At 52.1% G+C, this 27407-nt stretch overlaps 2 protein-coding genes across 3 annotated transcripts; both read right to left on the reverse strand.

Moving 5' to 3' along the window:
* Positions 1-530: 530 nt before the first annotated feature.
* Positions 531-20091, reverse strand: CAMTA2 (calmodulin binding transcription activator 2; the record flags this gene model as incomplete). Of its 2 annotated transcripts, XM_080712907.1 has the most annotated exons (23): positions 581-644; positions 731-805; positions 898-1112; positions 1274-1294; positions 1399-1470; positions 1657-1840; positions 2091-2287; positions 3645-3943; positions 4150-4372; positions 4522-4600; positions 4922-5106; positions 6326-6441; positions 10058-10192; positions 12425-12551; positions 13366-14306; positions 14858-14992; positions 15298-15451; positions 15692-15778; positions 16329-16464; positions 16547-16614; positions 18308-18411; positions 18613-18702; positions 20055-20091. In XM_080712907.1, the coding sequence occupies 23 exons, from the start codon at positions 20089-20091 to the stop codon at positions 581-583; spliced, it is 3744 nt and encodes a 1247-aa protein (XP_080569033.1). The 2 variants fall into 2 exon arrangements, with proteins under 2 accessions (XP_080569034.1, XP_080569033.1); XM_080712908.1 differs by lacking the exon at positions 20055-20091 and having other exon boundaries at positions 531-644; positions 731-779; positions 919-1112; positions 15692-15763; positions 18613-18700.
* Positions 20092-20246: 155 nt separating this feature from the next.
* On the reverse strand, positions 20247-26410 carry INCA1 (inhibitor of CDK, cyclin A1 interacting protein 1; the record flags this gene model as incomplete). Its single annotated transcript, XM_080713961.1, has 7 exons — positions 26328-26410; positions 23931-24044; positions 22921-22954; positions 22502-22695; positions 21379-21544; positions 20805-20941; positions 20247-20391 (listed from the first exon to the last, which is right to left on the reverse strand). Exons 1-7 carry the CDS (start codon positions 26369-26371, stop codon positions 20247-20249), a joined length of 834 nt encoding a protein of 277 aa, XP_080570087.1. The 5' UTR covers positions 26372-26410.
* Between the last annotated feature and the right edge of the window lie 997 nt (positions 26411-27407).

Raw genomic sequence — 27407 nt, forward strand, 5'->3', positions numbered from 1 at the left:
ACAGTATGTACAAGCCCCCTCCCCGGCGGCGGGGCGGACTCCGCGACGCGTTCCTACGCACACCGGTCTCCCCTGGCCCCAAGGTGGGAGGCCAGAGTCGGGGAGACGGGAGTCGGGGAGACAGGGCTAGGAGCGGAAGAAACAGACGCAGACATGCGGAGTCGGGGTGGGGCTCGGTCAGCCCCGAAACACGAGGGCGCGCAGGGAAGGCAGCTGGGCCCGGGCGGATACATTCAGAGACGCGTCGAACAAATAAATAAGGCAAGTCAGGAAGGGCCAGTCGGGCGCAGGCAGGGCGGGGGCTGTGGGGAAGGCAGGCAGGGCTCCGTAGGTCACAGCAGAAGATGCAAGTGTGTGTGTGGGGCGTGGGTCTTCGGGAGCCCGAAGAGGAGGCACGGCCAGGAAGGAGAAGTGTAGGGGCAGGGGCAGGGCCCGGGAGAGGAGCCGGAGGAGCCCAGGAAGGGCTCCACCGAGGTGAAGGGGCAAGCTGCCGACGGGGGCTTCCCCTTCCCTGGAAAGCCCCCTCCCCGTTAAGACTGCCAGAAGCGCCCCCGGGGTGGTGAGAACGGGCACAGAGAGGTCAGGTGGCCAGCCCTGGCTGGGGAAGGCCTTCCAGCTCCTGGTTCTGCTTCAATTCCCTCATCCTGTGGAGAGAGGGGAAAGGAGTCAGAGGAAGCTGCGCTTTAGGGAAGGTGGCATGGCAGAAATCCAGCCCTGGAAAGACAAGTACCTGTGTCGGCAGCGCCTTAGGAATCTCATGATCTTCCGGGCTGCCTGGTCTTGCTTCTTAGTGAGAAAGGAGCCTCTGGAGGAAGAAAGAAAAGAGGAGATCTCATTCCATGTCAAGTCCTCAGCCCCTCTGGAGCTCCAGCAGAGAAGGTGGGCGGGCAGGGCCACAGGAACAGCATGGGCATGGACAGAGCTGGGCATCGGAGGACTTGCTTGTTTCGGGCAGGCAGGGGGCCGGAGGGCCGGCGGCGATAGGAGCGGTAGTGCTGCTGGATGAGCACAGCAGCTCTGCGGCTCTGCTGGAATCGCTTCTGTTCATAGTAGCTTCGGAACTTGCTCTGGATCAGGATGGCAGCCTGGGTCATCTTCTTATAGAGCGCAAACTGCAGGGGTGGGGAGGGAGGACAGGGACTGAAATAGAGGGACAGAGACCCAGATGCCTAAGGGTCACCCCAACGTCAGGCTGGTGCAGGTCTCCTCCAACCTCACACCCATGGAAAGGCTGAATCACAGACGGCACACACCCAGGTCTCAGGCCTAATACCTTAAGTGCAATCCAGGTCAGCTTGTGGAGAGAGAAGGGCAGTTAGGGCCCCAGCAGCATTCTGGCGCTTGGGTTGCAATGGGTGGGTGTGGACTGGTGATATATTTCCAAGAGAAAGGTCTCACCTGCTTGTACTTCCGGTAACAGCGCTGGATCACAGCCGCTGCCACCTCTTGCTGCTCCTTCAGCCGCCGGCCCTGTGGGAAGAGGAGGTCTCAGTACCTCACAGCCCACCTCACAGACACTGGGCCACCCACCACTCCCCAGAGTCCCTTGAGGCCTCATCCCATCCGCAGCCTGTCTGGATGACAGTTCTTCTCCAAAAGCCCCAGGAGCCCACAGTCTTCCGACTCAAGATTGTGCAGTGTATCTGGAGACCAGACCTTGTACTTTCGGAAGGCTGTCTGAATGACTCGGGCTGCCTCGTACAGTTCCCGCTGCTCATGATCCGATAGTGTCAGCAGGGCAAAATCACTTTCCATCTTGCCACTCGTAGATGCAGAGAGAAACTCTGCCCAGGAAGGTGCTGGAGGGATAGCCAGGCGACCTCGCTCAAAGGGCATTTCGCTGTGGGGACAGGGAGAAGAGATGTCATGGGGCATGACAGTCCTCTTGCCCACTGAGGAGTGGCTGTGAGGGAAGACTCCTAGCAACAGTCTGGAGAGAGAGGCTTCAGAGCTCATCAGCCAGGTTAGTTCCCTTCCTGAATGGCTCAGGGCTTAAAAAAGATGGAGCTTTGGCTATGAGGAAGCCTGCTTCTTCCCTTCTCCCATCTTCCTTTGAAGTAGAATCTGGAGGCATTGTCCTAGCGGGTCACCTGTGAGGGGCTGAGCTGGGGAAATGGTCCACATTCTCCAGGTAGCTGGCCAGCCAGGACATGGTCTCGCTCAGCCCCACGGCACCTGTCCGCTCCCGCACTGAGGCTCCAGCCTCAGGCAGACCCACAAAGTCCTCTCGTTTAATCCGTTCTGGTGTGGCTTCAATGATCTGTTTGGCCAAGGAGATCATGTCCACCTGGGGGAAGGGAGAAGCTGTGTGAGCCCTGAGGGGCCCTGCCAAAGCCGGAGCCTCAGCCCAGCCTGTTCCTTTTCACCGCCAGGCACTGAGGCCCTAGGAACTGCTCTCCTGCGAACTCAGCCACTGTTCCAGATTCACTGATTTCATCTTGCTTGCCTACTTGGGGGTTCAGCCCTCTGCTGAGATATGGAGAACAGGGCATACTCCAAATGGGGATTCAGAAGCTGAGCAAGCAAATGCCACCATGCCAGGCTGACAGCCATTTGTCCTACCCGAGACTGCACCTTGCCAGCACCCAAGCACATCCTCGCCAGAGACTTAGCCATGCCTGCTGCTCCACCTGCTTCAGTTCTCCAAGAACCAGCCCAGTGCTCGGCCTGTGGCTCCAGCCCTGAAGCCACATCCGTGTGGCCTGCATTATGGAATTTTCTAAGTTTTCAGTCATTCAGCCTCTCTAAAGCAAATATGTCCCCAGGTTCTAGTGAAAAAAGTATGTGGTTGCACTTGGAGATTCATTCTCACTCTCGCCACAGGACTTTCTTACCTTTTAACTTGTTCAAGTCCGCTTCCCACCCCAAATCACTGCTAAGCACCTCCACCTTGCCAGTCTCTGCTCATGCTCTTCCCAGCTGCCCTGCCCACTATTACTCTGGTTCCTCAAAAACCATGTCCCTTCATGAATAGGTAACTTATAGTGTAGCTCTAAAAACATTCCCCAGAATTATCCCCCCAATGGTGCTGGGTATTAAACCCAGGGATATTCTACCTCTGAGCTACATCCCCAGAACGATTTTATTTTATTTTTGTGGTACTAGGGATGGAACCCAGGGGCTTTCTACCCTGGGGCTACACTCTCAGACCTATTTTATATTTTATTTGGAAATGGTCTTACTGAGTTGCTGAGAGCCTCACTAAGTAGCTGAGGCTGGCTTCGAACTTGTGCAATCCTCCTGTCTCAGCCTCCCAAGTGCTGGGATTACATGCGTGCGCCACCACGCCCGGCTCGATTTTATTTTTTATTTGGAAACTAGGTCTCGCTAAGTTGCTGAAGCTGGTTTCAAACCTGTGATCCCTCTGTTTTGGCCTCCCAAGTACTGAGATTACATGCATTTGCCACCACACCTAGCTCCCCAGAATTCTTAAGCTCTGCTGTCTCAGGGTCTGACTTCCTGCTGAGTCATGGGGTCTGAGAAGAGCTAACCAAGGGTTACCTGTCCCCAAATGAGGGTAAATGACCCTTCTTTTCCAGAGTAAAGTCATACTCTGATTCTGTTTCATGAAACAGTCTGCCTCACCCAACTTCTGCACCCCACTTTACTTCTAGCCCTTCTAATTCCACCAACATAAGCAGTACCGGGATCATATCCACAGCCTGTGGGCTGCTGGTGTCCTCTGGAGCAGCCCCTTCACCCAGGGCTGGGGGGAGAGCAGGAGGGGAGGGCCGGGGTCCTTTGGGGTTGGTGGCCTCACAGTCCATGAGCAGTAGAGGGGCCTCTGGAGTATCGGAGGACAGCTGGCCTGGGGCCACCTCCATGGTGCTCTCAGAGGCTGGCAGAGCAGGCGGAGGGCTCCCATCCGGGGCACTAGAATAGGCTGATGTGATGGAGAAGGTGCCATCTGACAGCTCCGAGGGCGAGGAGACACCGCTCAGACCTGTGAGGTGAGGGAAAGGGTGAGGGCAAGAGGCGTGCAGGCCATTCCTGGAGTCTGCTACCCCGGCCTCATTCTCACGCTCCGTGACTGTTTGTGCTCCTGTTAACCCCTCTCCCTGCCGCCTCCTTTCCACCCTGTCTCCTGCCCTGTGACTTTTACCTGGCCTCTTCCACCCACATCCCTCTCAGAAACATGGCAACCCTCACCAGTGTCTGAGCTGGAGGAGGGTGGTGACAGGGCAAGAGAGGGCTCAATAGAAGCCTCCTGTCTCTGCAGTTCCTCCAGGCAGCGGGCAAGGCGCACATGGCCCCGGGAATGAGCCACAGATAAGGGGAGACGGCCCAGAGAGTCAGGAATGCTCAGCGCCTGTCGGTTCCAACGGAATAGAAGCACAGCAGCTTCCAGGTGCCCCAGGGCACACGCCCACATCTGAGGAGAGGGACATGGTGGTGAGGCCTGGGCCCTCCGCCAGGTGGCCAGTAGCCCAGTCCCTAGCCACCTCACCCTTTCCCTGCATCCCTCCAAACACCATTCCACTGCCTCCTGCCCCGCAGGCTCAGAGGAGCCGACATCCTCACCAGAGGGGTGCAAGAGAAATGATCCACATTGAGCGGGTCGACCTCTTGTTCTAAGTCCAGGCTTCCAGTCTCCACACTCCTGGAGGGTTGGAGAACAACAGAGCCAGTCAGAGGAAAAAGGGCAAAGCAGGGGCATCAGAAGTAAAGGGACTGGGAAGTGAGCTGCCTAGAAGCACTAAGGCCCATGAGGTGAGGCAGGCAGAGCTAGTAAACTTCAGGAGGTCAAGAGCCAAAGGGGCGAAAGTTGAGGAATATTAAGAGGCCCTCACATTCTAGTCCTCTCCCAGCCCCTGTCCCTTCCTACAGGGACCCCTGCTCCCCCCTTGCAAGGCCCAGGTCCTCATCCCCTTGCACTTTGCCCCAGGGGCTGCCCAATCCCCTCCCTGCTGCCCCTGCTCACCGCCACTGGCTCAGGGTCTCGATGAGGCGGGCGTAGCCCTGGGCAGCAGCCAGGTGCAGAAGGCTCATGCCCCGGAAGGGGCTTCCGTGGGTCAGATGTTCAGGACCCCTCCAGGTGGAGCGTGGGATCATGCTCTCTACCAAGACCACCACCCGTGCTTCGAACCCAGGCCCCTGGCCTTCATCCTGTAGTACACACACCCATGTGCAGAGACCTGTGTGTCTGGTACCCTGGCGTACTTTCCCAACAACTACTTTATTCTTTTTCTTTTGGGGTACTAAGTTTTGAACCCAGGAGCATTCTACCTCTGAGCTAATTTTTCTTTTTTGTAATATTAGGATGGAACCCAGGGGCCTTCTACCTCCAGGCTACACCCCTAGACCTATTTTAATTTCTTATTTGAAAACAGGGTCTTGCTAAGTTGCTAAAACCCTCACTAAGTGCTTGAAGCTGGCTGCGAACCTGCAGTCCTCCAGCCTCAGTATCCCAAGTACTGGGATTACAAGCGTGCACCACCATGCCTGGTTATGTATGTATGTATGTATGTATGTATTGTGGGGCTGGGGATGGACTCTACAGGCATACTACCTCTGAGCTATACCCCCAGCCCGATTTTTTATTCTTTATTTTGAAACAGGGTCTCACTAAGTAGCTGAGGCTGCTTAGTGAGGACCTTGGATCCTCCTGTTCAGCCTCCCAAGTACTGAGATTACAAGTGTGCACCACCACTTTCAGCTTTAATTTTTATTTTTGAAGCAGGGTCTCACTAGGTTGATGAGAGTCTCACTACTTGTTGAGGCTGTTCTCAACTTATGATCCTCCTGTCTCAGCCTCCCAAACACTGGGATTACAGGCTTGCACCACCTGCCCAGCTTCCCCCAACTTGTCATCCTGCCCCCTTCCCAACCTTCCTACTCTGGGTCCCAGTGCCCAGATGTCTGGTGGCCCACTGTTCCTGTGTGGCCCTGGTTCTCCCACAGCCACTTCCTGCAGCCACTGTGACACAGAGCCTTGTGTATACTGTGCCTTCACATCAACTCAGCTTGGTGCCGTCCACACACGGCTTCTCCTCAGGAACTAGAGTTGTCCCTAAGCCTGTCCTCAGCCCTCTTCCTTTAGAAACTCAGGAGCCACAGAGCTCTGAGGCCCAACCATGCTGACCCCTCCCCCACCTCCTCCTTCACCTCTACCCTTCTTCAGACCAGAAATAGTCTACAGTCCGTCATGCCAAGAGGGTGCCCAGAATAACCACTCCTGCCGTGGGTGGGGTGGGAGCAGGGTGATGTCAGGGAGAGGGAGAAGGACTGGCTGAGGAGGATGGGGACAGGCATATTGTACGGTCATTTTCTGTAGGCAGACCCTCCCAGTATCAGTCTAAGCCACCTCCCACCCCCAAGGAAATACCTGGATGGGAGGAGCCTCAGGACCCTGGCAAGGTGCCTGGCCGACTGCTGCAATCTCTGCCATCCGCTTCTCCATCTGCTCCAGCCGCTCTAGGATGGACATCCGGAACTGGTTGTCTGTGGGGAATGGGGGTGGGAGGTTAGGTGGGCAGGGTGCAGGTGATGCCCCAAATGGACCTGTCCAAGATCTGGGGACTGAAGACATAGAATTACATTCTCTTCCCCAAAGCAACAGCCCCTTTGCCCACTTACCTTCTAAATAAAGCCCACTGGGAACTCAGCCCTTAAATGAGGACTCTAAATCCCCCCCAGAGACTAGAATTGAGATCCAGAACCAAGGCTGCTTCTTTCAAGACAAAAGTGGTAGTAATTCTCCAATGGCTGTCCAGCCCCCGGCTACCCTGAACCACACATGGCACACCCCTCGCTGTATCCTGGGCAGAATGTCCCCTCAACTCTTGGCCCAGATGCTACCTTTGTCCCCCATGCTGGGGCTGAAGAACTTCAGGGTTGCTCCTCTCGGTTAACCACTGGCCAAAAGAACTCTAAGACTGTGATTTGAAAAGCACCACCCCCTCCTCCCAGCCCCTGCAGCTGTCCACAAAGAGGCTGAAGGGGGAGGGAAGGTGACAGAGATGGACAGCCAGGTCCATTCCTCCTCCTCCTCCTCCTCCCCCAACACACACACACATGCACGCACACACGCACGCTATAACTATCCGCTCCTGAGATCAAACGAGGACAAGGAGGGGAGTTGGGAGGGGATCGGAGCCAAAGGAAAATGGGCACAGAAAAACAAGGTGAAAGCCAGAGATGTTCCCAGATCCAGGATAGAAGGGGATGAAGGCACAGAAGTGAGAGCAGGGGAGAATAGTGAAAGATGAGCAGAAAACCAGGTAAGACAGAGAAGAGAGCAAAAAAGAAAGGCAAGATGAGGATGAGAAGGACAAAGGAGCGAGGGAAACACCAGCCAAGCAGCAAGAAAGGAAGAGAAGAGGCAAGGTCAGACTGTGTCCAGAAGAAATGAGAAGACGGAGGGAGGGAGGGAGGAAGGGAGGGACCCATGATAGAGATGGTAGCACAGACATTAGAAAAGGGCAGAAAAACAAGGTGATGAGCAGCTACAAAACAGGACTGAGAACTGGGAGGATCCTACGGTTGTCAGACTCAAGTCACTCATGGCAACCCAGTACAACACGCCAGGGCTTTGTGATGAGAGCGGCTCCAAGAGGGAGGCAGGACTGAGGACCAGAGCCTCCGAGAAGCAAGGATGGAGGGAGACAGAAGCTGACAGGATGACAGCAGAACTGGGAGAAGCCAAGAGGCAGCAACAAGGACGCCAACTGGAAGACAGAAAAGCCAACCTTGGAAAAGCAGCAGGGGCAAATAGTTCTCAAAGCATGAGGAGAGAACCAGTAAAAGGAGCAAAGCCAGTCCCTGACTCCAGTACACCTATGCACACAGCCAGGTGTAAGTGTGCCTGTGTTTATGTAAGACAGAACACCACGATATTAGCAGTGGAAATCACTCAGTAGCAATATAGGAAATTTCATTCTCCACTTTATGTGTTTAATTTTCATTTTTTATGTTTTATTTATTTTATTTTATTTTTCATTTTTTAATTTTTTTTTTGTGGTACTGGGGTTCCTGGAAGCCCTTCTATCTCTGGGCTGCACTCCCAGACCTATTTTTCCATTTTTATTTGGAAACAGGGTCTCCTAAGCCAGCGCGCGCGGCTGGCTTCGAACCTGCGTGATCCTCCTGTCTCTGCCTCCCAAGCGCAGGGATTACAAGCGTGCGCCACCACGCCCGGCTAATTTTCATATTTTTATAATAAACATATCTTAGCCAGGGGTGGTGGTACATGCCTGTAATACCAGTATTTGGGAGGCTAAGACAGGAAGATAGGTTCGTGGCCAGCCTCAGCTACTTAGTGAGGCCCTCTGTAACTTAGTGAGACCCTGATTCAAAATAAAGAATAAGCCGGGCATGGAGGCACACACTTATAATTCCAGCATTTGGGAAGCTAAGACAGGAGGATCGAGGTTGGCGGACAGCCTCAGCAACTTAGTGAGGCGCTCTCCAACTCAGTGAGACCCTGTTTCAAAAATAAAAGAGAAGCCAGGTGTGGTGGCGCACACTTGTAATCCCAGCATTTGGGAGGCTGAGACAGGAGGATCGCAGTTTGTGGCCAACCTCAGCTACTTAATGAGGCCCTCTGCAACTTAGTGAGAACCTGTTTCAAAATAAAGAATAAAAAATAGGGCAGGGGTGTAACTCGGAGGTCAAATGCTCCTGAGTTCCATACCCAGACCTGCATAAAAAATAAAATAAAAAGTAATAAAAATAGGGCTTGGGTATAGCTTGGAGGTATAATACCCCTGGGTTCCATCCCCAGTAGTAAAAAAAAAAGTACTAGCCCAGAGGTAGAATACCCCTAGGTTCAAGTCCCAGTTACCCCCCTCAAAAAATCCATATCTTTATAATCAGAAAAAAAAAATAGAAATGCAGCCTGGCGTGGTGGCACACTACATAGTGAGGCCCTTTGCAGCTCAGTGAGACCCAGTTTCAAAATAAAGAATAAAAAATAGTGCTGGGGGGCATTGCTCAGAGGTAGAATGCCCCTGGGTTCCATCCCCAGTACTGCAAAAAAAAAAAAAAATAATAATATAAATGTAATACACGTCTAAGCTGTGTGATTATAGGCACATGCCTGTAATCCCAGTACTTGGGAAGCTGAGACAGGAGGATTGCAGGTACAAGGATAGCCTCAGCAAGTAGTGAGACTCTCATCAACTTGTGAGACCCTGTTTCAAAAATAAAAATAAAATAGGGCTGTCATGTAGCTCAGAGGTAGAATGCCCCTGGGTTCAATCCCCAGTACAAAACAAAAACAACAAACCTCAGTATCACAATAAATAAATAAATAAATAAATAAATAAATAAATAAATAAATAAATAAATAAAGTAAGTCTAAGCCAGGCGTGGTGGTGCATGTTTGTAATCCCAGTACTTGGGAAGCTAAGATAGGAGGATTGCAGGTTCAAGGACGGCGTCAGGAAATAGTGAGGCTCTTATCAACCTAGCGAGACCATGTTTCAAAACAAAAATAAAATAGGGCTGAGGGAGCCAGGCGTGGTGGCGCACGCTTATAATCCCAGCGCTTGGAAGACTGAGACAGGAGGATCGCGCAGGTTCAAAGTCAGCCTCAGCTACTTAGTGAGGCTCTCAGCAACTTAGTGAGATCCTGTTTCCAAATAAAATATAAAATAGGTCTGGGAGTATAGCCCGGAGGTAGAAAACCTCTGGGTTCCACCCCCACTCCCGGTACCACCAAAAAAAAAAAAAAAATAGGGCTGAGGGTGTAGCTCGGAAGCTGAATGCCCCTGGGTTCAATCCCCAGTACCACACTCACACAAAAAATAAACAAGCACAAACACAAGCCTATATTCATGTGCAGTGCCTATATATTGCTCTAGACCTGTCCCTGCACCAGCTTTTTGTTTGTATCCCATATCCTTAGGGTTGGAGAAGACAGAGCAGGAACTAGTGTAAAGATGGCTCCAAGATTTATGGGGAAGAGGAAGTGGGGGCAGTTTGCTATCACATTCAGAAATAACAACAACAAAAACACACATTAATATAATGGGGCTAATGGTGGCCCCCAAGGAGTCTAGAACATGCTCAAAGGTTGCAGGGCCAGACACTTGGGGTCAGAGGACTCAGTACTCACCGTCCAGTGACAACCAGTCGAGCTGTGTACTAGGCAGAGACAGGAATCGGCGGGCTCGGTACTCAAAGAGCACAGAAGCAGAAAGGGGCCCCTCCCGCCCTGCCACCTGCAAAGACACCAGCCCCACTTCATGGGCTGGGGAGAGCAGGGTCAGTGAGAAAGGTTCTTTCCCTGGCTGTTTCTCCTGTGTCGTAGCCACTGACAATCATTTCATCTCTCTCTCCCACTTCCCTGCTGTGGGTTAAGAGGCCCCTGGCTTCAGTGAACAGCCTTGGAACTAAATGAGAGAAAAATCTACTTGTTCAAAAATAAATTTATTTGTTTATTTATTATTTCTTTATTGCGGTACTAGGGATGGAACACTGGGGCATTCTACCTCCGAGCGACATTCTCAGCTTATTTTTTTTTATTCTTTCCTTTGAAACAGGGTCTTACTGAGTTGCAAAAGACCTCACTAAGTAGCTGAGGCTGTCCATGAACCATAATCTGAGATTACAAGTGTGCGCTACCATGCATGGCTCAAAAATTTAATATCTACTATGGGCCAAAGAACTCTTGGATTCTTGGCCCTGGAGTTAAGGACAGGTTTGAAAACTAAAGATCAAGAGACACCTATACGGCTGGGGATATGGTTCAAGGGTAAAGCACTGGCTTGCCTGGCATGCGCAAGGCCCTAGGTTCCATCTTCCAGCACCACGGGGGGAAAAAAAGATACCTACACGTAAGAACAATTTGAGGGTGGTTAAACCTCTTGATCCTCTAAACCAGAGCCTAGAGGTCAGGCACCTGTTAGTTATTCAGGGGAAAGGGAAGCTGGATGCTCACTAACAGCATCCAATGAGAGCTGTGTCCCAGGGTCTCAATGTCTATAGCCCTAAGGATGAAGCCACAGGCCTTGATCCCAAGATTAGGGGCTGAAATTTTTTCTCCCAATTTCTAGCTTCTGTGGTCTCAAACCCTTTCCTCCAATACAAGGTTGAATTGTGCTGTTAAGGCTGGGAAAGCCAGACATGGTAGCACACACTTGTAATCCCAGCATTTGGGAGGCTGAGACAGGAGGATCACGCTGGTTCGAAGCCAGCTCAGCTACTTAGTGAGACCCTGTTTCAAAATAAAGAATAAAAAATAGGGCTGGGGGTGTAGCTCAGAGGTAGAATGCCCCTGGGTTCCATCCCCAGTACCAAAAAAAAAAAAAAAAAAAAAAGACTGGGAGAAAATACTGTCATAGACAGCAATGCTGTCACTCTGGTAGTCCATGGCGTCCACAGGAAGGCTGGCTATTGAATGCAGGGTCAGAGACAGGGTGGTAACAAAAGGACAGAGAGAGCCAGGTGTGGTGGCGCATACTTGTAATCCCAGCGCTTTGGAGACTGAGAAAGGAGGATTGCACAGGTTTGAAGCCAGCCTCCGCTACTGAGTGAGGCTCTCAGCAACTTAGTGAGACCCTGTTTCCAAATAAAATATAAAATAGGTCTGGGAGTATAGCCCGGAGGTAGAAAGCCTCTGGGTTCTACCCCCAGTACCACCAAAAAAGAAAAAAAAAGGACAGAGAGATCAGCCTAGACCAGTGCCAGAAATGTTCTGTATCTGCACTCTCCCATGGGGCAGCACTAACCATGTGTGGCTATTGAGCACTTGAAACGTGGTGTGACTAGGGAAATGAATTTAAAAATTTAACTTTGCTAGGCATAGTGGTACACACCTGTAATCCTAGTATTTGGGAGGCTAAGACAGAAGGATCGCAGGTTCATAGCCAGCCTGAACAACTTAGTGAGGCTCTTTGCAATTTAGTGAGACCCTGTTTCCAAATTTTAAAAAATTATATAGGGCTGGGGGTATAGCTTGGAGGTAGAATGCCCCTGGGTTGAATCCATAGTACCACACAAAAAAAATTTAATATTAATTAAATAGGCATATGTGGCTAATGGCTACCACACTGGACTATGCAGGTCTAGAAGCTAATGTCCTTCAGTTCTAGGACTGATCAGAGGAGATCAATATCTCTCTGGATTAGAGTTGGAGACTCTGGCTTGAATCAAGCCAGAGAGACTGAATTGACATTAGAAATCCCTTTGGTCAAATGCTCGACCTTACAGGAGGGGAGGCCCAGGACCCAGTAAAGGAGTAGAATTACCTAAGGATTAGCTAAAGACTAGATTTCTTGGGCCAGAACTCAGATTTTCCAACACATAAGCCAGACTCTTTGCCTGCTGCGGGAGCTTGGTGCACAATCTCAGGACTGGATAGAGTCTTTGCCCTCTCAGAACAATCTGCTTGTTCCCAGTGCCTCCCAGAAGCCTGGAGGTCCTGATCTGTCCCAACCGTCCGCATGTCAGTCTATTCCCCTGCCATTCCCAATCCCCATACCAGGACAGTAGCAACGTAAGACACCGGGCTGGATGAGGGAGGCTGGCACTGCGATGTGATCAAAGACACACGAGTAATGCTCGGCAGCCTCTGTCCAAGGACCTGTAATGAGCACCTTGACTCCACCCTGCAGACAGAGTCAGAGAACCACGTGACTGGAGTTGGGTGCTCACTCATTCACTAATTTACTCAGATTCTTAGAGGGTATCTACTACATGGCAGGCCGGCGCTTGCTAGAGTCTGGGCTACAAGGAGGGAGGGGACCCATGAAGTGAGGGTCAACCCCTCCCCTCCCCTCAACCTTACTGCTGAGTGGTTACATGCTCTCTATCAGAATCTTCTGAATCTTCCAGAAGCAGGGGACTCAGGGCCTCCCCAGGGCTATCAGATCACTGGCATCAGGAGGAAGTTCTGCTCTTAAGCTAGTTCACCCCATCGCAGTTCCTCCTTTCCCTCTCAGAGGCAGAACTTCTCCACTGCTGGAGTCTCCCAGCTGCTCAGTCTGCAGTCACATCCCCACTGTGTATTTTCTTCTCCAGTCTGAACAACCCAAGTTCCCCCCACTCTCAAGGGAATGAAGGTTCCTGGGGACTCTCAAAACCACACTAACACATGGAAGGGGCTTAAGGGAGATGGGGTTAGTGGATGAGTACTACGGAAAAAAAAGAGAAACTACACTTTACATAAAAGTGGAGGGAAGAGAACCAAGAAACCATGAAGGGGCCGGGAGTGTAGCTCAGCAGTACAGCATCTGTCTAGCATGCAAGGAGCTCTGGGATCAGTCCCCAGCATCGTGGTCTGGGTGGGAGTGGGGAGAGGGATAAAGCCATGAAAACTAAGGGAAACTAGGTCACAGAACACAGGGTAAGAGTTAATACAATTCATTTTGGGGAATCAGAAAGCAAGGAGAAGAGAAGAGAGAAAATAATCCTGAGACTCACCTCTGGGTAGGACCATTCTGGGGAGAAGTCTGTGATGGTGCTAAGAGCAGGGGAGAGCTGCGGGGCAGGGGCAGGGATACTTGAAGCTTCGTCACTGATGAGTTCTCCCATAAGGTCTGGGAATGATGAAAGACTGAAGGGCTCCAGTTCGCTGGCCCCACCGGGTCCTCCAAACAAGGCCTCCCCTCTTGCTACCCTGCCTGATGGCTCCGAGGGCGCAGGTGAGGATGGGGACGAAGGAGGGGGCGAAGGTGCAGGTGGGGCAGCCCCCTGGCTCTCGAGGTCCTCCCCACTGTCATCATCTTGGATGAAGAAGCAGTTCCCTCTTCTCCCACTTTTTCCAGACTGTGGAGGGGGTGCCCGGGCAGCTGCCTGGGGCTCCAGGGCAGCCGCAGGCTCTAGAGCAGGACAAGGGGTGTGGGCGGCCTCTGCCTCGGGGAAGTCTGGGCTCACCCCGTGGCCCCCTCCATAGGTCTGGCCCCTTTGGGGGCTGTTGAGAAATCGATCAGGGTCAAAGGCAGGGCTGGGAGGAGCTGGTGGGGCAGAGGGCTCAGAGCCCACGACGACAGCCACGCTCACTGAAGGCCTACGATTAGCCTGGGGAGTCAAGCGCCTGCTGGGTGTCAAGCCCCCAGTGCGCTGCTCCAGTCCAGTCAGGAGGAGGATGGCAGTGCCTCCTCTTGATGACCCTCCTCGAGAGGAGGGAGGACTAGGTCTTATTTCTAGGGGCTCTGTAAAGCCTGATGAGGAAGAGGAGGAGGAGGAAGAAGATGGGGAGGTATGTGCCTTGGGGAGCTCTGGGGGAAGTGGGGCTATGAGTGGAGGAGGCTCGCGGGGCTGCGGCCGGGGGACAGAAGTCAGTGTGAAAGCTCGGGGCTCCACTTTGGGAGAGATGATGCGGTGTTTCGTGCTGCTGCATTTGTGGGTGAGGCTCCCGGAACCTGGGGTAGAGTGGGGTGGGGAAGGGAGAAGGGATAAGACACATCTTTCTCCAGCCTTCCCTTCCTGGGAGCCCTTAGAAGTATTTTCTGGGAATCCCCCATATGCCAGAGGTATAATGCTGATTATAGCCACTGGGAGGCATCTGAAATGAGTTCACCTCCCCACTCCCTTTCCCCTGGAAATAAACAGGACTGGAGGAGCACTGCAGGGGAAGACTCAGGGCTTTGGGGAGGAACAGAGAGCAATAGGTAAAGGCATAGAAAAAGGACCAAAGAACAGAACCAAGGGGTGCCAAGTAAAAACAATGCTAAGGCTGGGGTAATTGGTGGTGCAGGATCAGGGTGAGAGAGCAGGCAGAAAGAACGTGGGCTGCCAGGACTATAAAGTACATGGAGCTGGAGCCAGTGTTGCCCAGATGGGAAGGCCTCTGCTCATCTGTCCCATCTTCCTGGGCATGCAAAAGACTTGCAAATCAGCATGCAAATTCCATCTAGACAGAGAGCAGTGTGGCTCGGTGGGAAGAAAGCTCCAGGGTCAGTGGGTAGCTCACCAAGACCCCCACTGCAAAGACAGGCGTGGGTTCTGGGTGCGGGCTTGGTTGGGTGGGAGTCCAAGATCTGCTGCACCAGGTGTTCCACAGAGAACTCCTCCGTCCCGTTCCCGCAGCTCCACTTGATGCCATGAACTAGGAGAGGTTTGGGGGAAGTGCTGTGGAACCCCCAAAGTACCCCAGTGGCTCCTCCAAGCACACAGCATGCTAAACCAAGGCCAGCAGCCCTCCAGACTGCTGACATGCAGCTCATAGTTGTCCTTCACTTCCCTTCCCATACTCTACATCTTACACACATAAGGATCCTAGCGCCCACAACACAGCACCCCTCCACTGGAGGGAAATGGTCACCCACAGGCTTCTGGGTACAGAACCACAGTACCTTGGGAGACTCGGAGCCCGCTCACCCCTGAGAGCTCTATCCTCGCCCTGCTCCTTACACATGGGCTTCAGCTGTCCCAATAGCTCCTCCCGGGACCACTTCAGCCACTCTCGCCGGTCGCTGCTGATGGAACAAAAGATGGGGCTGCAGCCCTTTCCACAATCCTCCAGGGCTGGGACGTTCAGGTAGTGCACAAGGACGATGTCAGGGTTCTGAGAGCACAAGGGCACACAGAGTCACCGGGTCCCGAGGTGCAGAGGCTCGGCCTCCCAGTCCTCGCTCTTCCTGGGCACCCTCCCAACTCGTCCTCGCTTTCTGGTTCTCTCCATCCCCTCCCCCGTCCTCTCTCCTTCCTACTCAGAACCTACTCATCCTTCCACTTCATCCATTCAGACCCTGTGTCCCTCAAAGATCCAGGAAGAGTCTGGCTTCCTCAGCTCTTCCATCCTTACCTGGAGCAGCCAGTAGCAGCGCCGATGGAATGTGGGGACGATGGAAGAGTGAACGTAGCAGCCATAGAGACACTGCCAGGAGACAGGCTGGGGTGGGGGGAGGGCTAGTCTGCTCCCCAACTCTTCCTCTGTTCAGTCCCTTTGCAGGAATCCCAATCTTTCCACCAGTTCTTCTTCAATCCTCTCCATATCCCCACCTACCCCGCCCCCCTCTTCAAAGCCCAACAGCCTCAAGTCCCAAATGAGGGACAGAGCTGGGACCTTACATTGAGGGCCAGATGTGAGATATGGGACTAACCAGAAATTCAAGGACAGAGCAAGAATACATCTGAGAGGAGCAATGATTTGGGAAGAGAAACCTGTGCTTAGAGCATCACTGTTTGGATTCCTGTGGGAAATGCAAGAGAAGCCAGGGGACTGGCCTCAGTGTCCTAAGGCCTGGACAGCTGAGAGTGGAGGGAAATGGGAAGCAGAGTGGGCTAAGTGATCAGCCGGCTGACCCAAAGTGAGTGAGAGGGAAGAGTGCCTGGGCTGGGGAGAGATGGACAGTGGCCCCCAAGCCCTGGCAGGGCTGGAGCCCAGCTGAGGGTGGAGGAGGGAGGGCAAGGGCAGATGACCGAATGCCTGAGGCTCCTACCTCCATGCCCTGGACCTTCAGCTTCATGTGGTCCTCTCGGGTGGTCTTCCCATCCTTCCGCTTCTTCCAGAGGTAACCATCCTTCCGGTATTTCACCTTCTTTCGGTTGTAGAGGATGATGGAGCCATTCTGAGGCCTGGAGAGGGAAGGGTTGACCTTGAGTTCTGTGTACAGAACTCAGGACTCTTGCTACTGCTCACCTTTGAGAACTTTCTCACCTTGTTTTGGGGGCACAGGATAACCACTCATCATGCTTCTCAAAGGTGATCAAGTAGGATGCAATTTCCTGTAAGAGAGGAGACACTCAGGGGGGCATCCCCTTCATGGAGGATCTTACCCTGGCCTCTTGCTCACTGCCCCTCTGCCAAGTCATGGTAGCTACTGGAGAATACTTACAAGTATCTGGACCCAACAAGGCCCCACGGCCCTCCTAAGAATCTCAGATTCCAACCCAGACAGAATCTAACCTTCTCTCCCTCCCAAGTGGAGCCTATATCTTAGGGCCAGGTTCAAGTTCATCATCCATTCTTCATATCATGCATTATTTTACCTCTCTCCAAATTCCACTTTTGCGCCCCTTCTTCAGGGAAAAAGAAAAAACTTCAGTGGTTTGACACTGCCGAGAATTCCAGATTCTTTGAGCTTGCCTCCAAGGTTCTCTCAACAAGGGGTCAAGCCACCATTCCCACTATTTATCCATTCCACCTAACATTCCTGCCAGATGGGTCCACTGATTCCTCCCTGAACTTAGTAGCCTCCTGCATACTTGTGCCTTACAGGCCTGAAGATCTGTGTGTTGCCTCTCCACGTCTGGAAATCCCAGCCATCTTATAGGCTTCCCAGGTACTCTGTAAAGCCCTGTGGTCACCCTGACCCTTCCTGAAGGCTCTGTGGCACTTATAGCAATCAAAAGCGCGCGTGTGCGCACACGTGCGCGCGCGCACACACACACACACCTTTTTACTTTGGTATTAACATCAAATCAGTAGCTATCAACCACTAATTACATATGAGGCACTAAGTATGCAGGATACAGAAGACATGTAACACAAGAACTGTGCCTTCCAGAAGGAGCCAGTACAGGTGGTTGTTAAAAATAGGGACTCTAAGCTGCGCCTGGGGGCACATGCCTGTAATCCTAGTACTTGAGAGGCTGAGACAGGAGGATCTTAGGTTAGAAGACAGCCTCTGCAAGTAGTGAGACTCTCAGCAACCTAGTGAGACTCTGTTTCAAAACAAAAATAGAAGCCAGGCATGGTGGCACATGCCTGTAATCCCGGCATTTGGGAGGCTAAGACAGGAGGATCACGGTTCGCAGCCAACCTCAGCTACTTAGTGAGGTCCTTTGCAACTCAGTGAGACCCTGTTTCAAAAAAAAAGAATAAAAAAATAGGTCTGGGGGTATAGCCCGGACATAGAGTGCCCTTGGGTTTCATCCTTAGTACCTCAAAAAAAAATAGTAGAACGCCCCTGGGTTCAATCCCTAATACCACAGAAAAGGGGAAGCTCTGGAGTAAATTCAAAAACTACAAGAGGTAAATTAGTTACCTCATCAGTAACATGGAGATAATAATATGAGATATCGCAGGCCAAGTGCTTAACATAGTGCCCAATATGTGAAAAATACTTTTTCTTGTAGTCTTCTTTATTTTTTGAAACAGGGTCTCACTGAGTTGTGAAGGGCCTTGCTAAGTACCTGAGGCTGTCCGTGAACCGCGATCCTCCCGTATTAGCCTCCCAAATGCTGGGATTACAAGCATGCACCACCACGCCTGGCTGTAAGAAATACTTATTAGGTGGCAGCCGTTGTTTTTACCCAGATGGATATGCCAAGAGAAATGGGCACCTACAAGATTCATGTCTTTATACCTTTCCTATGAGCCCCAAAGAGCTCAGTGCTGTGCACCGAGGGGTACGCACAGGCAGAGAATGACACCACTCAGACTTCCCCAACCCCTAGGGTTGTACGGAATACAAACCTCATTTGTATTCCACCGTAGCCGCTCCGGAGGCAGCAGCGGGCATCGAGGGAGACACTCCAGCAGCTTCTTGGGGAGGAAGATCTTCAGGTGGTGGCTGTTCTCTAGAGGAAACCAGAAGGGAGGGCTTGGTGTGCTGCCCTGGCATCCCTGAGAGGCAGGCCAGGGAGAGGGCAGAAGCCAACCCAGAGCCCGGGGGAAACCGCCGCCAGGATAGGGAGCAGGGAATCTGAGACTGAGAGGCCACCATGAGTGGGGAGAACACAAGACTGTGCCCAAACTGGGAGCTTGGTTTGTGGACTCACCGGCAACCTCGGTGGTGTCCTTGGTATTCATGGTGAGGGCTCCAGGGGGTGATGTCACCCCCGGCCTGAGAGGCCGGGGGGAGGGGGAGTCTGTGCTGGGAAAGGAGACAACAGGTCATGGCAGAAGCCCCCACATTAATCACAAGGAGGAGCCTGAGGTGGGGGAGGTGATACAGAACTGGGTCCTGATGTCTGGGACAGATGAAGAAGAGAGAGGAAGGGGCTGGACCTATATGTGATAGTAGAGCCCGGGGAATGGAGGTAAAGGAGAACTCAGACATCGTGCCAGGAACCAACATGAGTGGGGAGACAGGACAGAACACAGTGATCAGGAAGGAATGAGTGATGGGGGAGGGGAGAGGGCTGGCAAAGCTGGGGCCTCAGAGGCCCTATGGCTTGGGCTCTCGGAGTAGCTACACTGCTGTGGGGTCAGGACCTGGGGGATGGAACTCAGGGCATCCTGTGCTTGGAGGATGGTTAAGCAAGACAGCCTGGATGCTGGGGGGTGGGGGGGGAGAGATCTAAGTCCACGCGGAGAGCAAGGACTTAGAGGACACACCCTTAGTTTCTTTTTTATTTGATTTTTCCAAGGGGTAGGGCAGATCTGATAACTGACCTAAAGTACTCTTTTTTCAAGGTTGATCACGGCCTAGTAGAATCTGGGCTAAACACGCAGGACCCAGCTTTCCAATCCTCAAGACAACCTGTCCCCTACTCCAAAACTGGACAGCCTCTCCACTTCCCCGCACCCTTCTCCCCAAATGCTTCTGTCTCCCCTGGCCTCCAGGCCTTCCCTACCCCATCTACCGCTCTGGATCCAGCCTAAGCCCCCGCCCTCCTGGGAGAACAGATGGGAGCCGGAGGAGGCTCTTGGAGAGAGCTGGCTTTGCCAGGTGTCCAGGGATGGAGAGGAGGTGGAGGCACGTCCAAGTGTGCAGGGAAGCTGGGGTTGGGGTAGGACTCTGCCTCAGGACGCAGGTGCGCAGTCCCGGCTAGGCAGCCTGCCAGGGTGGGAGAGGGAGCGGGATCTGGGCTGCGGGCCTCGGGGTGGCGTTGGACTCGGACGCCTGGCACTCGGGGCTGCCCCCCACAGCGGGACAGGGGTCCCGGGAGAACCTCGGAGGTGGGAGGGTCCCGCCTGCACACGGGGATGTTCTGCAGAAGCCGCGGAGCAGAGTCCGCGAGCGCGTGGCGGGCGAGGGGCAGTACGGGTGCCTGGCATGGGGGTCCCCGGGACAGTTCCCAGCACGCTCAGGTCCGCCGCGGGGCCCTGAGCGGAGCGGCGCCCCCTGGCGCGGGGGAGGAGGACGGAAGCGGGCAGGTGGGGGCGAACCCGGAGGGGCAGGACGGTGGTCCCCCGCGCGGCGCTCCACGTCAGGCCCGGTGGAGCTGCGCCCCCTGGCGCGGGGGTGGAGAGACGGGTGCGAGGCCCTGGCTCTTACCTCCCGGGGTCCCGCGGGTGACGGCGGCAGCGGCCATTCTACCCCACACCGACCCCCCCCCAGCGCCGGCTGACAGCGGCGTCTGACGTCACTGCGCAGGGGCGGGGCCTCTCAATTAAGGGGGTGGGGGTCAGGACGCGAGTCTGGGGTCAGCGCACGTGGGGTTCTAGGTGGGGCGTGGGGCCGAGAGACTCAGCTTCCAGGGCCCTGGGCCGCGCTGCGGAACAGCCTGGCTCTAAAAGGACAGCGGCGCCGAAGGCTGGATCCCGGAGTCCGTAGGCGGAAGCTCGGCGAGGGCTGGGACGCCGGCGCAGGGAGGGTGGGGCGGGGGCTGGACCTGGGGGGCCGGCGAGAAATGCGGCGCGCGCAGAACTCTGGCCTCGGGCACGGCTACTTGGATTTGGGGACCCAGCCGACTTCACTGTAGCTGGGTCCTGCAAAAGGCGAAAGGAACCCTCCTTCCGTATTAGCCCCGCAGAAAGACAACTCTGGGCTCCACTCGTTTGCTCTTTAATAACAGAACCGAGAGAAGAACACCAAGCGGGGAACGGCTCAGGGGAAGTCGGGCTTGGAGAGTTCCCGTGGGAGGGGCGGCTGAAGTGAGAGCCACAGGTCGGGGACGGGACTGGCGTTGGAGAGGCGGAGGAGGGGAAACTTATCGATGCCACCGAGGGGGCCATTCTGGCCAGGGAACTGGTCTGGGTCCCTGCGGCTGCTCCAGCATCTTGAGCAGGGGTGTTTCCTCCCTACTCCTCAGGCTCCAGCAACATCCCCCAGGGGTTGTCAACGGGGCTTCTGCCTGTGACTGTGCTGCAGGTCTGAGAGCTCAGCAGCCTGGAGGCGCAAGCCCCCTCTCCACCCAGCGGACTCCAGGGAGACCAAAGCAGCTATAGATGAAAGTGAAAAACAAAAAGAAAGACTGGAATAAGTCTACGGGTGTTCTAGACCCAGTCTCTCCAAGTCTTTAGTTCTCACCTACTGCATTTTTTTTTAACGGTACTGGGGGTGGAACCCAAGGGCTTTCTACCTCCGGGCTACACTCCCAGACCTATTTTATAATTTATTTGGGAACAGGGTCTCACTAAGTTGCTGAGAGCCTCACTAAGTAGCTGAGGCTGGCTTCGAACCTGTGTGATCCTCCTGTCTCAGCCTCCCAAGTGCGGGGTTTACAAGCGTGCGCCACCACGCCGGGCTACTGTTTTTCTGCTCCTCTAAAATCTAGCTATTCATCCTGGCTCTTGACTTTTGGCTGTCTCCCTGTGCAAAACCAAGGACCCACATCACCCTTGACCACCCTACCAGGTTCTTTCTTAGCCAGCCATACCTGGGCCCTGCCAGGAGGGACAGAATGATCTTCTTCCTTTGGGTAGGTTGCCCTCTGCCCTTCCAGATCAGTGTATTCAGTGGTGCGGGGAAATCCACAGCCCTCTTCATCAAGCACCAGGGGCTCAGATGCTCCCCCAACGTGGCCCCAGCAGGCCCTCTTCATTCTGTGGAGACTTTAGGCTTAGGAGAGAGATGCCTAGAGGCCAGGCTTCCTGTTTCCCCACTCTTCACCTTCCTGAAGTACTGCCTGCTGGGACCCGAAGGTATTGAGATATCCATCTATCCATCTCCCAATATCTCCCCCCATACACACACACACACACACACACACACACACACACACACATACACACGTGTTTGCAGTACTGGCGATGGAACCCAGGGGCATTCTACCTCCGAGCTACACCCCCAGCCCTATTTTTTATTCTTTATTTTGAAACAGGATCTCACTGAGTTGCAGAGGGCCTCGCTAAGTAGCTGAGGCTGTTCGCAAACCACAATCCTCCTGTCTCAGCCTCCCAAATGCTGTGATTAGAAGTGTGTGCCACCACTCCGGGCCCCTTTATTTTATTTTATTTTTGGTGGTACTGAGGACTGAACCCAGGGGCATTGTACCTCCAAGCTACACCCCCAGCCGTATTTTATTTTGAAGCAGGGTCTCACTAGAATGATGAGAGTCTCACTACTTGCTGAGGCTGTCTTCAAACCTGTGATCCTCCTGTCTCAGCTTCCCAAAGTACTGAGATTACAGGCATGCACCACCACATCCTACTGGGAGTTGCCCTTTGATCACCAACTCACTAGTGCCAAATTCCTGCTCTCCCCAGACTCAAGGATTTTCAGTCCAGGGACCTAGAGGTGGCCACAATCCCCTCCAGCTCAATGAGATACTGTCCTGTCTTCAGTGATCCAGTTTCTACTCTTTCCAGTTCAAGTGTCTCATCCTCCGTCTTTCACTTCCCTCTTCCTTTCCGCACTACAGAAATTGTTTCCAATATGTCAAACCCATAGCTTCTTCCCAAACAACAACCAATTTCCTCAAAGCTCACACCCCCTTTCTTAGCTCAAGTCATCTTGCCCCCAAACCCTGCCTAACTCCTGGGCTCCAGGAGTCTTCTTACTCATTGATGATTCTCTGACGCCTCCTCAGGTCCTCCAAGTGGTAAGAGACAGCCCTTACCCGGGCTGGGATGCCCCCAGATCCCTGCTTCATTCCTTCCAAATGTGGCTTCTTTCTCTTTCTTCTGCAAAGCATCTCAGGGGGTGGGAGCCCCTCAGGAGGGTACAGACCAGGCTGGGAGCAACCAGTGGCTCTCTGTGCCAGAAAATGAGGAAAAGGAGCTAAAAGGCAGAACTGGGTCTCTTGGGGGAGACAGGATTGAACGAGGGAGTGAGTCAGGGGTCGTGGGAACCCCAGCCATGAACTGGAAGGGCCTAGTCAGTTGGGAAACACCAGAGGGAAGGAGTAATAAGGAGAGCTGGGGACAGGAGAGCAATGAGTACAATTTTAACACGTGCTGAAGGGCAGAGTTTGTCATACCATCATGGGTGGAACGCATTCTGTCCAGGTGGGGCTGTGAAGCACAAAAAGAGGGCGCAGGTCAGAGGGGATACCCCCATCCATATTGCTTCTCTGATGACCTCTCTTAGCCACCTCTCTGACATTAGAAACTACGACATCCATCAGCCAGTGACAAATTATCTTCAGACTAGGATTTATTGCTTTAAGGACTTACGGTAGTTAAAAATTGTACAGTCCCAAACAGGCATGGTGGTGTACACCAGTAGTCCCACTAACTTGGGAAAATTGCAAGCAATTCAATGAGACCTTGTGTGTGTGTGTGTGTGTGTGTGTGTGTGTGTGTGTGTGTGTGTGTGTTACTGGGGATGGAACCCAGGGACTTTCTACCTCCAGGCTACATCCCAGCCCTATTTTTATGATTTATTTGGAAACAGGGTCTCACTAAGTTGCTGAGAGCCTCACTAAGTAGCTGAGGCTGGCTTCAAACCTGCACAATCCTCCTGTCTCAGCCTCCCAAGCGCTGGGATTACAAGCATGTACCACCATGCCCGGTTAGTGAGACTTTACTTTCAAAAAATATTACTGGGCATGGTGGTACATACCTTCAATCCCAGTACTTGAGAGACTGAAACAGGAGATAACAAGTTAGATGCTAGCCTCAATGACATAGGGAGTCCCTCAGCAATTTAGTGAAACCCTATTAGAAGATAAACTTTTTTTTTTGGGGGGGGGGTCTGGTGATGGAACCCAGGGGCATTCTACTGGGGATTACAAGCATGTGCCATCACACCCGGTACAGAAAATAAAATATTTTTTAAAAGGTTGGGGTGTATCTTAGAGGTAGGATGCCCCTGGGTTTAATTCCCAGTACCAAAATAAATAAGTACATAATATAAAAAATAAGGGCTTGGGATGAGCTCAAAGCACCCCTGGGCTTAATCTCCAATACTGAAGAAAAAAAAAAAACCAAACAAACTATAGCTTCATCATCCTGCCTCCCGTTAGTCCCCATTTTCTTCTCTGCTCACCTGGGCCTTTGGCAAAGGTTGTCCCAGAAGACATCTCCATAACACTGGGGTGTTGGCATGAGGTTCCGGGAGGCCAGGCTAGGGGGTGGTGATCGGCTGACCACTCTAGAACGCCTGAGGTGAGGACAAAGTAGGTTCAAATAGCATCTATTCACCCCCAGGATTTAGGGGCCCATCTTTCTATGGGACCATACAGCTGTCCAAGTTCCCTCAAGCTATGTTTTCTTGGTTTATTTAGCTGAAGAAGGTGGTGCAGACTCTTGACTTGAGTGAAGATTGGAGTTGGGGAAAGGTGGAGATGGGTTATTGTTGAATCCTCAGATCTCACTAAATCTCAAGTACTATACCTTATAGCCAGAGAGCATAGTATTTAGCAAGCTGGGTTGTTAAAGAGAAAGGTCCTAAACTGGGCATGGTGGTGCATGCCTGTAATCCCAGCATTTGGGAGGCTGAGACTGGAAGAGAGTGGTTCATGGATGCCTCAGCTACTTAGTGAGGCCTTCCACAACTTAGTGAAAAACCTGTTTCAAAATAAGGAATTAAAAAATAGGGCAGGGGGTATAGCTCAGAGGTCGAAAATGCCCCTGGGTTACAACCCCAGACCCAAAGAGAGAGGGGGGGGGGAGAAAGGGAGAGGGAGGTGGGGAGAGGGAGAGGGAGGAAGGTCCTGGTCCTGGGCAGGTGTAGTGGTGCACACCTGTAATCTCAGTACTTGGGAGACTGAAACAGGAGGATCACAGGTTGGAGGATAGACTCATCAAGTAGTGAGACTCTCATTAACCTAGCAAGACCCTGTTTCAAAAGTAAAAATAAAATAGGGGCAGGGTGTAGCTTGGAGATAAAATGCCCCTGGGCTCAATTCCCAATACCACACACACACACTAAATGGAGCTGAGGTCTAGCTATACCACCACTCCTGGGTCTCTTTCCAAAGGGCCTGAAATCAGAGAATTGCAGTAATGTATGCATATCCATGCTCATAGCAGCACAATTCAAAATAGCCAATTGCGGAACCATCAAGGTATCCATCAACAGATGAATGGATTATAAAATGATGAGATATTCACATAATGGAATTCTACTCAGCAACAAAGAAAAACAAAATCATCCTAGTACTTAGGAGGCTGAGACAGGAGGATCACTGGTTCGAGGATAGCCTCAGCAAGTAGTGAGGCCCTCATTAACCTACTGAGATCCTGTTTCCAAATAAATAAAATTGGACTTGGGGTGTAACTCGAAGGTAGAATGTATCTGGATTCAATTCCCAGTCATGCCCCCCCACAGGAACAAAATTATTTGCATAAAAATGGAAGGACTTGGAAAACATTGTTAAGTGAGGTTAGCCAGTCACAGAAAGTGAAGTGTCATATGTTTTCTCTAATATGTGGAAACTAGGGAGTAATTGGGATACCAGAGGGACTCCAGATAATGGAGGAGAAATCTCAGTGGATCCAAGGGAGGTGGTCTAGGGAAAAAGTTGAGGAGAAAGAGTAAGGATCAATGAAGGAATTACTACCATTGGCTTTGTGTACAGATGTAAAAATACCAATGTCAATCTCAGTACCCTATATGGGAAAGGAGAGGATGGAGAAGGAGCCATGGGGGGAGCCTACCAAGTGCTACATGCATGTATGTTACTGTCAACATGATTATGATGTGAGACTATAATGTCCCATTAAAAGCATACAAAAATGGAAACAAGCTGGGCGTGGTGGCGCACGCTTGTAATCCCAGCATTCGAGAGGTTGAGACCTGAGGATCACCGTTCGAGGACAGCCTCAGTTACTTAGTGAGGCCTCTGCAACTCAGTGAGACCCGGTTTCAAAATAAAGGATAAGCCGGGCATGGTGGCGCATGCTTGGGAGGCTGAGACAGGAGGATCACACGGGTTCAAAGCCAGCCTCAGCTACTTAGTGAGGCTTTCAGCAACTTAGTGAGACCCTGTTTCCAAATAAAATATAAAAAAGGACTGGGAGTATAGCCCGGAGGTAGAAAGCCTCTGGGTTCCACCCCCAGTACCACCAAAAGAAAAAAAAAAAAAAAAGGAAAGCCCCTGGGTTCTGACCCCAGTATCACCAAAATAAATAAATAAATAAATAAATAAATAAATAAATAGGGCAGGGTGTGTGGCTCAGAGGTCGAATGCCCATGGGTTCTATCTCCAGACCCCCCAAAAAAATAGAAACAAAAAATAGGACTGAGGGTGTTGCTTGGGGAGGGTTCAGTCACCAGTACTACAAAACAAACAAACTCTGTGTTGAATAAATTGATGAACTGATCTCTGGAGCCCCAGCACCAAGCTTCCTGTTATTGCCTACTCCTTTCAGGGAAGAACCCAGGCATGCAATCTTCCCTTTATCCCATCCTGATCCTCCCCACGTAGCAGGGAGGACTCACTTGGCAAAGGGAATGAGATTGTCTCCATCTTCCTGTACCTCCATTACTGGACTGGGCTGGGTACTTGGACTGAGTTTTCTCCTTGGTGCTAGGAGGATAATGGAAAATGAATAATTTACTCATATAATGGCTTTAGGAATGAGACCAGCCACAGATAATAGAGATTGGAAAGAGAATGTGTGGAACCTGAAAAATGAAAGATCTTAAAAGGTATTTCTAGGCCGGGCTTGGTGGTGCACACTTGTAATCCCAGCATTTGGGAGGCTGAGACTGGAGGATCGCGGTTTGTGGACAGCCTCAGCTACTTAGTGAGGCCCTTTGCAACTCAGTGAGAACCTGTTTCAAAATAAAGAATAAAAAATAGGGCAGGGAATGTAGCTCAGAGGTTGAATGCTCGTGGGTTCCATCCCCAGACCCGCAAAACAAAACAAAAACAAACAAAAAAAGGTATTTTTAAACCGGGCTTGGTGGCGCACACTTATAATCCCAGCATTTGGGAGGCTGAGACAGGAGGATTAGGGTTTGCTGACAGCCTCAGCCACTTAGAGAGGCTCTTTGCAACTCAGTGAGACCCTGTTTTTAAAAAAATAGGGCTGGGGGTGTCCTCGTTGGTAGAATGCCCCTGGGTTCCATCCCCATTACCACACACACAAAAAAGGTATTTCTAGAGCTGGGTGTGGTGGCACACACCTGTAATCCCAGTACTTGGGAGGCTGAGAATTTTGGGGACAGAAACATTTGGAGGGTAGTTGACACATAATTCATGGTTGGTAGCAGTAGAAAAGTGATAAAATTTGGAGTTGGTAAGTGAATCAGGTATGAGTGATTAGTGGAAGTTAAGTGTGGACAGAGGGGTAAATCAGTGACAGGGATGGAAGGATACTTGGGGATATCTATAAGTAAGAACATGAGCAGAGAGATCAGTTGTCTTGGTGGCAGCCAAGGATGACCTAAGAGACATTTGGGTGAGTAGAAGGCAGTTAAGAATACTCAATTACAGGTCAGGCATGATGGCACATGTTGGTAATCCCAGTTCTTGGGAGGCTGAGACAGGAGGATAGCACAGGTTCGAAGCCAGCC

The sequence above is a fragment of the Muscardinus avellanarius genome (genome assembly GCF_963383645.1).
Source record: "Muscardinus avellanarius genome assembly, chromosome: 16".
NCBI lineage: Eukaryota > Metazoa > Chordata > Mammalia > Rodentia > Gliridae > Muscardinus > Muscardinus avellanarius.